We start from the raw sequence: 14023 nt of genomic DNA, 5'->3' as shown, positions 1-14023 counted from the left end.
TCAGAGATCCTGGCCGAGATGGCCCCACAGACTACTCACACAACTGCCACACAGTCGTTCGAGCAGGTGCCAGCAGTCTTAGTAAGTGAAACTACAGCTCACATCAGGGAAGGTGAGTATGTAACAGACGTAATTCAGCAGACTACAGCTTCGGAAGTGGTAGAAGACGTCGCAACGCAGTTCCAGACTGTAAAAACTGCTTCCGGTACGAAGGTCATAAAACGAACCATCAGGAAGACAGTTAAGGGTGGAAAGAAAACTTTGATCCAAGCTGATGAAGGAGAAGAAGGTGGAGTGTACATTGAAGAACTTGTTGAGGAAGGAGAGACAGATAAACCTGAAGAAGTGACACCTGTTTTAGTGGAGGAAGTGCCTGAAGAAGTAGTATTTACTGAAGAGACACCTGAAGTTGTCACAGAAACAAGAAAGAAGAAGATTGTAAAGAAAGTAATCAGGAAAAAAGGAGGTAAGGAAGAAGAAACTGTAATCACAGTTGTAGAAGAAGGTGGAAAGAAACCGGAGATTCTTGAGGAATTTGATACAGATAAACCTGAAGAAGTGGCGCCTGTTATAGTGGAAGAAATGCCTGAAGAAGTAGTAGTCATTGACGAGACACCTGAAGTCACAGAAACAAGGAAAAAGAAGATTGTAAAAAAAGTGATCAGGAGGAAAGGAGGTAAGGAAGAAGAGACTGTAATCACAGTTATAGAAGAAGGTGGAAAGAAACCAGAGATTCTTGAGGAATTTGATACAGATAAACCTGAAGGAGTGGCGCCTGTTATAGTGGAAGAAATGCCTGAAGAAGTAGTAGTCACTGATGAGACACCTGAAGTTGTCACAGAAACAAGGAGAAAGAAGATTGTGAAAAAAGTGATCAGGAGGAAAGGAGGTAAGGAAGAAGAAACTGTAGTCACAGTGGTAGAAGAAGATGGAAAGAAGCCTGAGATCACTGAAGAATTTGACACAGATAAACCTGAAGAAGTGGCACCTGTTATAGTGGAAGAAATGCCTGAAGAAGTGGTAGTCACTGAGGAGATACCTGGAGTTATTAAAGAAACAAGGAAAAAGAAGATTGTGAAAAAAGTGATCAGGAGGAAAGGGGGTAAGGAAGAAGAAACTGTAGTCACAGTAGTAGAAGAAGATGGAAAGAAGCCTGAGATCGTTGAAGAATTTGACACAGATAAACCTGAAGAAGTGGCGCCTGTTATAGTGGAAGAAATGCCTGAAGAAGTGGTAGTCACTGAGGAGGTACCTGGAGTTATTAAAGAAACAAGAAAGAAAAAGGTCGTGAAGAAGGTGATCAGAAGAAAAGGAAGTAAGGAAGAAGAAACAGTGGTAACAGTTGTGGAAGAAGATGGAAAGAAACCAGAGGTAACATTTTCTAAAATTACTTCTGAAGACACAAAACCAAAAGCAATAGAGGACACAGAGAAACCAGTCGTTGAAGAAGAAAAAGAAGAGAAGACTGTCATAATTGAAGAAATGCCTGAAATTCAAACATCAGAAGAAGCTCCCGAGAAACGTCGAAAAAAGAAAACAAAAAAGCAAAAGGAGTTGGTAACTGAAGAAGAAATTAGTGAAGCTGTTGTACTTACTGAAGAAACTAAACATCCGACGCTGGTTGAAGAAGTACCAAAAGAGGAAGACGTAATAACTGAAGAGGAAACAGTGGATGAAATAGAAATGAAACCACAGCATGAAAAAGTAAAAATCGTTGAAGAAGAAGAATTTAAAAAAGTCGAAGAAATATCTACGGAAGTTAGAATGAAGAAACCAAAAAAGAAAACTGTTACTGAAATTGAGGAATTGAGAGAAGTAGTCAAGGAAGATGAACAAGCAGTGACAGAACAGAAGATTAAACATAAAGTAAAGAAACCTAAGAAATCACCTGAAGAAGCAAAAGAATTGGGTGAAGAAACATTAGAAGCAGAACATGTAGTTACTGAAAAAGTTTCCGAGTTACTGCCAAAAGAATCAATAGAAGCACTGGAAACTACAGAAGAAAGTAGGCCCAAACCAATCGAGGAAGTAAAACCAGACAAGAAAAAGAAACCTAAAAAGAAAACAGTAGATGAGAAAACGGTGGTACCTCTGGAAGAAAAGGAAGTTCCTTTGCAAGAGGAAGTTACAGAAGAGATAGAAGAGGAAAAGGAAATTGAAGACACCGAAGTTAAAGAAGAGATTGATAAGAGAGGTGTTAAAATAGTGAAGAAGAAGAGGAAAGTGAAAACAAGAGAAGACACAGAAAAACTTCCAGCTGAACAACCGGAGGAAATTGTTGAAAGTTATGAACCAACAAAACCAAAAGAGAAAGAAGTTCCAGAGAAGCCTAAAGATAAAAAACCGACATTAGTAAAAGAAAAACCACAGCTAATGAAAATTGAGCGCAAAGAAATAAAGCCCACTAAAGTGAAAGTGGTTGATGTTACTAACGTAGAAGAATTGCCACTGTTTGCACAAATAAAATTGAAGAAGCCTAAAATAATTGAGAAGAAAGAAATTAAAAGTGTTGAACTTCCAAAAGTTCTACTGAAAAGTCGTATAAAACATATACATTATCCCCCAGAAGAGCTAAAACCCATTATTACTGTACTGAACGTTAAACCAGATCACGGTATATTGTCCCGAAATACTCAAGAAGCTTTGAAGTTGCAGAAAAAGAAAATTAGAAAAGTTAAACTACAAGGTAAGGAGGAAACAGAGTTGGAAGAATCTCAGTTTGAATTGGAAGAGACAGAAAAGCCACAACCCGAGGAAGAAGAAATAAAAACTTCATGGGAGAAATTACCTAAAAAACCTGAAACTGAAGAAAAAGAACCACAAAAATTGGTTATTGGTAAAGGAAAAGTGCCTGAGGTTGAACAACCCGAAGAAAAGATAAAACTGAAGAAAATACCAGAAAAACCGAAAGTACCAGAAGAAGAAACAAAACCTAAACCACGGAAACCTGCACCCGAGGAAGAAAAACCCAAGAAGGAAAAGGAAGAAGTTCCAGTAAAACTAAGGCCTATAGAAGACATTGATTTTGAGAAAGAAGAGCCAGAAATTCCTCAACCCGAAATTGAGGAACCTAAGAAGCCAGAAGAATCAAAGCCTGAAGAAGACAAGACAAAGCGGCCAAAAGCAAAGAAACCTAAAAAAGAACCCGAAGTGGTCCAGATACCACTTGAAAAGGGTGAACCTAAACAACCACAACCAGATGAAGAGAAAGACATCACTTTGAGAAAGAAGATGGGTGAACCTGAGAAGGAAAAGCCGGAAGATATTACTTTAAAACCGTTTACTAAAGAAAAGTCCCCAGAAGAGAAGGACAAAAAGGAACTTGAAATTGGAAAACCGGAATTTAAGAGAAAAGAGGATGACAGTGAGGAAATAGTTGCTCCTATTCTCACTGATGAAGAAAAGAAGAAAAAACGGCCGAAGAAGAAAGTTAAGGATATAAAACCAGAAGTCCCTCAAGAAGATGACAAAAAACCAGTTGAAGAAATAACACCACAGCCAGAAGATGAAGAAGAAGTAGAGGTTACTAAAACAACAGTTGAGTTAAAGCCTGATATTGAAGAAGAAATAACTATTGAATTTAAACCCAAAGAAAAGGAAGAAGTTACATTAATAATAGAAGAACAGAAAGTAGAAGAAGAGAAAAAACAATCAGAAATGATCGTTGAGTTACAGGTAAAGGAAGCTGAAGTTCAAAAGAAGGTTGTAAAGAAAGGAAAGAAGAAAGTAACAATAGTAGAACGTATTCAGTTACAAAAAGAAGGCGAAGAAGAATCTGTACCAGAAGAAGTCGTTGAGGTAACAGACGAATTAATTCCATTGGACTATAAAACTTCAGAGGCCAAGCCACGATATGAGAAATCAGAAACCATGGAAGTTGAGGAAAATGTTCCTCTGGAAACTATTGAAGACATTTCTAAAAAGCCTGAAAAGATAAAACAAGCAAAACCGGAATTAAGTCTACAATCTGCAGTCACTATAGAAGAAATTACAGCTGAAGATAAAGATATTCCATTTGAAGAAAAAGATAGGTCAATAAAGGCAAAAGCAAAAGTGGAAACGAAAGAGCGTATAGTTGTAGAAACATCAGAAGTTGTTACAAAATGGAAGGAAACAGAAAGACATGATGAGAAACCTGAAGAAGGTCAGGTTGTGCAAGATATCTTACCTCAAGAAGAAATTTCTACCTCTGTTATTCAAACTGTAGAAAAGGTTGAACCACTATCCCAAGTTCCTTTCCCATCTGAAGACACTGCCCAAGTTATTGTTGAACAGTCATTATTGGCCACAGTTACTGAACAGAAAACCGTAACTGATAAAGCTCCGGTTTCTGAGAAAGAAGCCCTTGAAGCACAGCAAGAAATTGAAGTTATCCAAGAACAGAAGGTAGTAGAGAAGAAAAGAAAGACACGAAAGGCACTTAAACCTTCAACTTCAGAAGAAGTACCAGTGGAGAAGATTGAAACATTAGAAATTGAGAAGCCCTCAACTGAAGAAGCTAAACCAACTATAACACCAAGAGAAGCTTTGGTTATTGATCAGGTGTCACCTGAACAAAGAGCAAAGGAATTTCATGTTTCTGAATTGGAGGAGGAGTCGCTCAGTGTTAGTGTTATTCTTAAGGATTCTGTTTCAGTGACAGATATATCAGTGTCTGATGTTACAGAAGAAATAACACCAGTTAAAGCTCCCACTGCCGAGGAGGTAACTGTTAGTATAGGTGAACGACAGGTAGCTTCACGTCAGGAAACACGTCTTGGTGAGATCGTACAGGAACTGCCTGACCAACAGAAACCAGCACACGAGCGAGCGAAGACAACAGTGACTTCCCAGGAGACAGTAACATTCTTTGAAGTCCAGCCACAGCAAACAGGTGAGGCCTATCTACCAGAAGAGACACCTAAGGATACACATGCTAAACCAGTATATCCTGAAAATGTTTCAGTAACTGTAAAACATATTGAAACCTTTGAAACTCACACAATGCTTGACCAACCTATCACCACCTCAGAAAACATATCACCTTCTATTATTCCCCAAAAAACACTCTCTGTTATATTAGTTGACACAGAACACAAAGAAGGGGTATTAATTCCACAGGAAAAACCACACACAGAATCAGCAACACAATTCCTTCCTGAACAGGATTCTGTCACAGTCAGCCAAGTTAAAACTGTAGAGACACCTTCAGAGTTTGTAACACCGGAGACACTTGGCGAGAGTGCGGTCACCATTTCGACACTCAGTACAGTGGAGCCTGTGTCCATCACAGAGGTACAGTTGGCACAAGCACCAGGTGAGGAAATCATTCCACAGAAAAAACCACAATCAGAAACAGCCCAAAGGATACTATCCACACAAGAACCATTACAAATACAAGAAGTCACCACGGAACAGATTGCTACAGTTACGTCACCTGAAGAAACACACCAGGTCACAACACAAGTGCAGAAAGTCGTCCAGAAACGACAGTTTGCAACCACAATTACAGAAGTCACTACAGACACAAAGGAGGGAGAAATCGACAAATTCACAACCACACAAGAACAGGCTACAATTACCATACCAGAAACAAAACAACACCTAACAATTACTCAAGTTGAAACTGACCTATTTCCAGGTGAGATACCAGAATCAACTACGCCTACAAAGGAGCAGGTAAGACCCACTATTCCTCAGGAAAAGCAGTCAGTTATTGTAGAGACTGCAGAGGCAATTGTACAAGAAGAATCCTTCGTGGAAGAAGAGGTACCTAAGCTGCAGATAAAGAAAGAGGACATTCCAGAGCTAGAGACTCCTAAGAAAGAAGAAGTGGAAGTGAAGGAAGTTCCTAAGATACCGAAGAAAAAGAAGGTAGTTCCAGAGAAACCGAAGACTGCAACTGAAGAAAGAACTGAAGAAATTGCAGAAGATTTTGTTCCAGAAAAATTACCAGTTAGTGAAAAGGCCGAAGAATCCTTCATTGTACACGAAGGAAGGGAAACCATACAGATCACTGAAGGTGTTACTACTACAGAACTCAAGAAAGCCGATAAACCACGTGTTGGTAAAGCAGAGCAAACTGTCATACTCCACGAAGGGACGGAAACTGCTGAAGTTACAACAGAAATAGTTACAGAAGAACTTGGAAAGATAGAAAAACCTGCTCCTGTAACAGCAGAACAGACTCTCTTACCTCACGAGGTTAGAGAAACCATTCAGGTTACAGCAGAAACACACACAGAAGAATTAAAGAAACCTGAGATCACAGTTCCAGTTGAAGCCGTACCCATTGAGGAAACTGCAGAAGAGGTGACAGTGTCAGAAACAGATGTTAAAGTTCCTGTGAGAAGACCATCAAAGAAGAAAAAGAAGGAGGTTGAAAAGCCAAAACCTTCAGAATTAATTACACAAGAAGAGTCTGTTGAGGACATCGTCCCAGTAATTAAACCCAAACCAGAAAAGGCAAGAGATGCAGTCACTGAGGCAGAAGCTGTTGAAATTACCGAAGTTACTCCTGAAGTTACAACAGCTGAAATTAAACCAGAAGAACGTGCGCCCAAAGAGGCTAAACTTTTGGAAGAACAAGAAGAACCTGTAAGTGTAACAGAAGTTGATGTTAAAGCTCCAATAAAGAAACCTTCGAAGAAAAAGAAGAAAGTCGTTAAAGAAGAACGTCCGACTGAAGCAGAGGTTGTTGAAGAACCCCAGCCTGTCTTTTCTGAGGAAGAAGAAGAAGAGAAGCCCATAAAGAAATCCGAGGAAGAGAAGCCAATAGAGAAGAAACCTGTAGAAGAGAAGCCAAAGGAGAAAAAGCCAGTTCTTGAGAAAATGAAACCACAATTAATGAAAATTGAAAGGAAAGAAATCAAACCTACAAAAATAAAAGTAGTCGATGTAAAAGAGGAAGTGCCACTGTTTGCACAGGTAAAACTAAGGAAGGCTTCAATTCAGAAAAGAGAGATACAGGCAACTGAACTTCCAAAAGTGTTACTGAAGAGCAATTTGAAAGTTGTTGAATATCCTCCTGAAGAAATCAAACCAATCGTTACAGTTCTTAATGTGAAATCAGATCGTGGAATTCTCTCACGCAATACACAAGAAGCTTTGAAATTACAAAAAAGGAAGATAAGGAAAGTTAAATTATCAGAAAAAGAAGAAGTTGAACTGGAAGAACCTGCATTTGAGATTGAAGAGCCAGAGAAGGCTGTTAGTGAAGAGGAGGAAGAAGAAAAACCATCATGGGAAAGATTGCCAAAGAAACCTGAACCAGAGGAAATTGAAGAACGTAAATTGGTGATGGGTAAAGGTAAAATACCGAAAGTCGAGGAAGAAGCAGAACAAGTCACTTTGAAGAAAATTCCACAGAAACCACAAGAGGCTGAAGAAATTGTTACAATTAAACCAAAGAAAATTGAGCCGCAAGAAATTAAGACACGTGAGCTTTCACAAGAGGTGCCACTAGAGTTGAAACCACTTAAGAAACCAAAGCCATACAGAGATGAACCTGAAGAGATACAACCTCCACAAGTGGAACAAGAAGTGCCAGAAGAAGAAGTACCACAACCTGAGAAGGTTGTAATACCAAAGCCAAAAGAAACTAAGCCAGAACCTGAAGTCATTCAGATTCCTTTGAAAAAGGGTGTGCCCAAGAAACCAGTTCCAGAGCCAGAAGACGATATATCGCTTAGAAAGAAAATGGGAGAACCAGAAAAGGAGATTCCAGAGGAAATAAAATTAAAACCATTCACTAAAGAAAAACCGCAAGAAGAACCAGAGGAGAAAGTTGTTAAAATCGTAAAACCGAAACCAAAAAAGAAACCTGAAGAAGAGGAAGAGATAAAACCTGTATTTTTCAAACATGAAGACGTACCTGAAATAACAGAGGAAATAAAACTTAAGAAACCTGCTCCAAAATTGCCAACAGAGGAAGAAACTGTAGAAGAAATTAAATTAATTAAACCAAAGAAGCCTGTTGAAGAAGAAATCGTTGAAGAAATAACGCTGAAGAAAGTAAAACCAGAACCAAAAGAAGAAGTTAGCGAAGAAATTGTAATTACGAAACTGAAGCCAAAAGAACCAGTGACTGAGGAAGTAGCAGAGGAGATAACGATAAGAAAAATAGAACCAGAAAAACCGAAAGAAGAAATTCGTGAAGAAGTAACTCTTAAAAAAGTGAAGAAGCCAAAGAAACCTGAAGTGGTGGAAGATGTGGCTGAAGAAATTACCATTAAAAAGAAAGAGCCAGAGAAACCACAAGAAATTGAGGAAGTAAGTGAAGAAGTAACTCTTAAGAAAGTGAAGAAGCCAAAAAAACCAGAGGTGGTAGAAGAAGTGGCTGAGGAAATCACCATCAAGAAGGAACCAGAGAAGCCACAAGAAGTGGAGGAAGTGAAGGAGGAAATAACTCTTAAGAAAGTGAAGAAGCCAAAGAAACCTGAGGTGGTGGAAGAAGTGTCTGAAGAAATCACCATCAAGAAAAAGGAGCCAGTTCCACAAGAAGTGGAGGAAGTGAAGGAGGAAATAACTCTTAAGAAAGTGAAGAAGCCAAAGAAACCTGAGGTGGTGGAAGAAGTGTCTGAAGAAATCACCATCAAGAAAAAGGAGCCAGTTCCACAAGAAGTGGAGGAAGTGAAGGAGGAAATAACTCTTAAGAAAGTGAAGAAGCCAAAGAAACCTGAGGTGGTGGAAGAAGTGTCTGAAGAAATTACCATCAAGAAGGAGCCAGAGAAACCACAAGAAGTGGAGGAAGTAAGTGAAGAAATCACTCTTAAAAAAGTGAAGAAACCAAAGAAACCTGAAGTGGTAGAGGAAGTGGCGGAAGAAATCACTATCAAGAAGAAAGAACCAGAAAAACCGAAAGAAGTGGAGGAAATAAGTGAAGAAATCACTCTTAAGAAGGTGAAAAAGCCAAAGAAACCTGAAGTGGTAGAAGAAGTGGCTGAAGAAATTACCATCAAGAAGGAGCCAGAGAAACCACAAGAAGTGGAGGAAGTAAGTGAAGAAATCACTCTTAAAAAAGTGAAGAAACCAAAGAAACCTGAGGTGGTAGAAGAAGTAGCTGAAGAAATCACTATCAAGAAGAAGGAACCAGAAAAACCGAAAGAAGTGGAGGAAATAAGTGAAGAAATCACTCTTAAGAAGGTGAAAAAGCCAAAGAAACCCGAAGTGGTAGAAGAAGTAGCTGAAGAAATCACCATCAAGAAGGAACCAGAGAAACCTAAGGAAGTGGAGGAAGTAAGTGAAGAAATCACTCTTAAGAAAGTGAAGAAACCAAAGAAACCTGAGGTGGTAGAAGAAGTGGCTGAAGAAATCACAATAAAAAAGAAAGAGCCAGAGAAGGAAACACCTGCAGAGGACATAGCTGAAGAGTTTACCATTAAACCTAGAAGGAAGGGTTCGAGGAAAGAGTCTGTAGAGGAGATAACAGAAGAAATCACTCTTAGGAAGTTGAAGCCAGTAAAGAAACGTGTCCCACAAGTGGAAGAGGTAACAGAAGTAGAAACTGTGACTATTGTACCCAGTGTCACCAAGACAAAGGAAGAGATAGAGCAAGAATTCAAAATTCAACTGCACACATATGAAGAGGAAGACATAACAATGTCAGGAAAAGTACGTCTTAAAAAACAACGTCCAAAAACATTTGCTGAAGAAACAGGTGAAGAAACAATCAGAATCACGCAAGAAATAGAAGGTCCCGAAGAAGTGGAGATCATTGAAGAACCTGAAGAAGAGGAAGTGGAAGTGGTAGAATTCACAGGTTCTAGAAAACGTCCTAGTTATAGTTATAAGGTGGAGGAACCAGAGGAAGAGGAAGAAACTATTCGCCTAGGACCACGAAGGATATCTGAAGACATACAAGAGAATTTCCAAGTACAGCTGAAACGCAAGACATCACAGGAAGTGCAACAAACGTCATACTCTGTGCAGGAAATAGAGGAGGCAGTCCAGATCGGCTTGAAGAAGAAGCATGTCCAAGAAGGTACTCTGTACGAGGAGGAGTCTATGCAGGTCAAGCTGAAGCCCAAACGAAAGCCATCGAAGACCATAGAGCAAGGTTAAAAAAACTTATTATTGCTTTCTTCCCAGCTGTAGTGAACAGAAATTACTGCTTCTATTGCTGCACTAATGCAAAACCATAACACACTGCTTATTATTGCTTATTCCACTTCAAAGTGTGCTGTAACACTGCTTACTACATTTAGCTGCTTTGTCATTGCTTTGCAGACGTCCTCAATGGCGTCATCAATGGTCGAATGGTTACCATGTTTGTCATGAGGTCTGAAGTCCGCGGGTTCAAACCCAGCTCATGGAGATGGATTTTTTAAGAATGATATAATAGTACATTATGCAACGAGCCTATAATGATAGTAATTAAGAAGCGAGTATGGATGTTTATGAAACGAGCGCAAGCGAGTTTCATAATTTTCATATGAGCTTCTTAATTACCATTATAGGCGAGTTTCATACGACTTTTTATGCTCGACCATATTTCTAACTTGAAATTATTCAGATGTATACATTATTTTATTTGTATCTGACAAGATCGGAAGTGACCTTGTTCTAGGTCGTGAATTGTGAGATGTGCGCAGACGCGAAAGTATTGATGTTTTTCGAGGAACAATAATGTCATTGACCTTGTGTAATCCCGTTAAACTTGGTATAACCTTGATTATTGAATTCGACATTGAAAAACGAGATGACAAATTGAATTTATTTGAATATTATTTACAATTAACGCTAATTATTATAGTAACAGAACATAACCTTCTGCGACAGTATTGGATTTCCAGCCTCCGTGATTTTCGCTAATTCTCTTTCGATTGCATATCCGAGAATAATCGATACTTGCGGTTTTATAATGGTACAAAGCTGACTTGTCATTGGCTGAACACCTGTAAGCTGAGTTGTCATTGGCTGAAAACACCTGTACTTTAATGAGTAGGTGTACTTTAATGACATGCATTAAAGGATTGCTACCAGGTGTATAATTACTACGTTTCGGCATGGTCGAGCATAATATTATAAAACCCTTAGTGTAGATTCCTTTGAAATGGAATTAAAGAAATGGCTCGTATAGATTTATGACATTGGGAAGAAATCTTCCTCTTAATGAAAAAGATGTACCTAAGTAAAATAAACAGAGCTCTAATTAACCATATAAATATACAACTCTGCTAGTCAGAATCCTAGGAAAATTTCACTTTTAATTATTGCTCCCTTTTCAAAAAGTGGAATTTGACACAGTCTCGCTAACAAAGTTCATAAAGATCTAATTGAAAGCACTGGTAACCAAGCAAACCATTATTGCTTCGCTGCTCACACTCTTTTGTCTTAAGCAATATACAAATTTTTGCTTCCTCATTGTTTGTGCGAATAGTGTGTTGTTTGTATATAAGTGAATTCATTGATGTTTTTATTGTGAAATATGTTACATTTTTAGATAAGGAGAATTGTTTCTCAACTGGGTATTTCTTCAGCACAATTGTGTTTGTGCTTTGTACATCATCAGTTTTATATGGTATTTCCATTGCAGTAAGTATATGTTTTAGAAAAGCAAACTAACTAATGTCTGGCTTCAGTTCAGATTTTGTTGTGCAGGCATGCTGTTGCTTCTTTTGTTTGAGGATTGTATGAACATGATGGAATTTGTAAATGAGCACAATATTTTGATTGGATCACGTTTCATAAGTTTTGTGAGCCATTACAGAAACATTATGGTATGATATGTTATATTATCTTCTCAAAAAATAAAATTTTGTGCTCATTTATAAAACTATAACATACAAGTAAATTGGACTTAAAATGTTTAGTAAGTAGCTGCCTTAAATTTTTGTTTATATTTTGTTTCAGTTTTTAAAAAACGAGTTTATATATATATTTTTATTGTAACAGTTTGAAAACATATTGCATTTCATTACTGATATCAACACTAGCTAGCCACAAAAAGGTTTCTGATTTTCGACCTTAGTGGTTTAATGGTTTCAAAATTCTGGTCCATATACAGAGTGTCCCCGAAGTTCGTAGACAAACTTTGACAGATTATTCTATACAGTACCAGTACCAGTACATAAAATAATTTAAAAGTTCATATAAATAAATGTTCAAAACCAGAGCATTTCTAATCTATAACTCTTTTGATGAATATTTATACATTATAAAGCATTTTCAGAACAGATGTTCTATTTACATGTCATCCATTTTAATGTCCACACCTGTGGAGTAACGGTTAGCGCGTCTGGCCGCGAAACCAGGTGGCCCGGGTTCGATTCCCGGTTGGGGCAAGCTATCTGGTTGAGGTTTTTACCGGGGTTTTCCCTCAACCCAATATGAGCAAATGCTGGGTAACTTTCGGTGTTGGACCCCGGACTCATTTCACCGGCATTATCACCTTCATCTCATTCAGACACTAAATAACCTAAGCTATTGATAAAGCATCGTAAAATAACCCATTTTAATGAAAGACTGAGCACAGTATATGACTATCACATGTGATCCAAACATCCCAGACATTCAGTTAGTTGCACATGTCCTGACATTGCATTGTTGTAAAGCTTCCACATCAGTCACTAAGACTAAATAAACGAAATGCTTTAAATGCCTCCAGAACAGTAATTAAATCCAATGGATTAAGGTCTGGGAAGTGTATACGATTTGTAACAGACTCAGCACAGCCTAAAACTTGTCTAAGAAAAACATGATGAAAGTGACAGAAAACAATGCATAGAAATGATAATAATAATGCTCAATTATGAATGAACCAGATTTTCTGCCTTATGTTCAATGGTTAATCTTCACGAAATTCATGCACAAATCGAAATAAGTCTATTGTGTAAGCCTGTATGATAAAACATAAGGTCCAAAGAACAGCCCCTCAAACAGAGCTGTAGTTTTGAAATGCTTCGGTTTTCGGACATTTATTTATGTTAACTTTTTAAATTATTCTTTGTCAGTAGAACCATCTCCCCAAAGTTTGTCGCAGCTTTGGGGAAATTTGTAAATTATTCTGGACCTAAGGTACACGGGTTCAGACCTTGCAGAGGAGTTTAAATTTGTATGCATAATAAATCTTGTCTTAATCAGACGAGAAATTAAAGCTGTTGGACACATGAATACAGGTAAATAAATACGTAATTCTACATTCAGGCCTTTATTTCTCTGGTTTAGACATTATAATAATAACGTACTGTTATGGTAGTGATCTGTGATTGGAAAGAATGTAGAACATCTCACTGAATCATAGCTTTCAATGTGCAATGATATCCACCAACAGGTTCACATATTAATTAAATTAGGTATCAAGTGAGAAAAAATGGGAGTATAAGGGTACAATACATCAGTTATTCATAGATTTCAAAAAGGCATATGACTCGGTTAAGAGGGAAGTATTATATGATATTCTTATTGAATTTGGTATTCCCAAGAAACTAGTTCGATTAATTAAAATGTGTCTCAGTGAAACATACAGCAGAGTCCGTATAGGTCAGTTTCTATCTGATGCTTTTCCAATTCACTGCGGGCTAAAGCAGGGAGATGCACTATCACCTTTACTTTTTAACTTCGCGCTAGAATATGCCATTAGGAAAGTTCAGGATAACAGGCAGGGTTTGGAATTGAACGGGTTACATAAGCTTCTTGTCTATGCGGATGACGTGAATATGTTAGGAGAAAATACACAAACGATTAGGGAAAACACGGAAATTTTACTTGAAGCAAGTAGAGCGATCGGTTTGGAAGTAAATGCCGAAAAGACAAAGTATATGATTATGTCTCGTGACCAGAATATTGTACGAAATGGAAATATAAAAATTGGAGATTTATCCTTCGAAGAGGTGGAAAAATTCAAATATCTTGGAGCAACAGTAACAAATATAAATGACACTCGGGAGGAAATTAACGCAGAATAAATATGGGAAATGCGTGTTATTATTCCGTTGAAAAGCTCTTATCATCCAGTCTGCTGTCCAAAAATCTGAAAGTTAGAATTTATAAAACAGTTATATTACCGGTTGTTCTGTATGGTTGTGAAACTTGGACTCTCACT

General features: G+C 37.9%; 1 protein-coding gene and 1 long non-coding RNA gene across 18 annotated transcripts in view; one reads left to right on the top strand and one right to left on the bottom strand.

The window, feature by feature from the left end:
* sls (sallimus) overlaps positions 1-14023 on the top strand; it is a 959631-nt gene that overhangs the window by 876664 nt on the left and 68944 nt on the right. For 13 of the 17 annotated variants that reach the window (XM_069830434.1, XM_069830438.1, XM_069830435.1 and 10 more), the window contains one exon: positions 5-10036. The exons of 1 other annotated variant lie outside the window; for it this stretch is intronic. In XM_069830434.1, the coding sequence (XP_069686535.1) occupies positions 5-10036 (10032 nt within the window). The remainder of the gene's footprint in view (positions 1-4; positions 10037-14023) is intronic. 3 more of the 17 variants (XM_069830444.1, XM_069830450.1, XM_069830439.1) reach the window with 2 other exon arrangements.
* The window catches only part of LOC138702985 (uncharacterized), a 42701-nt gene that overhangs the window by 18616 nt on the left and 10062 nt on the right, over positions 1-14023 (bottom strand). The window lies entirely within an intron of this gene.

Source organism: Periplaneta americana, chromosome 7 (assembly GCF_040183065.1).
Source record: "Periplaneta americana isolate PAMFEO1 chromosome 7, P.americana_PAMFEO1_priV1, whole genome shotgun sequence".
Classification (NCBI taxonomy): Eukaryota; Metazoa; Arthropoda; class Insecta; order Blattodea; family Blattidae; genus Periplaneta; species Periplaneta americana.
The sequence above is the reverse complement of the archived record's forward strand: the minus strand, read 5'-3'. Positions and strand labels throughout refer to the sequence as shown.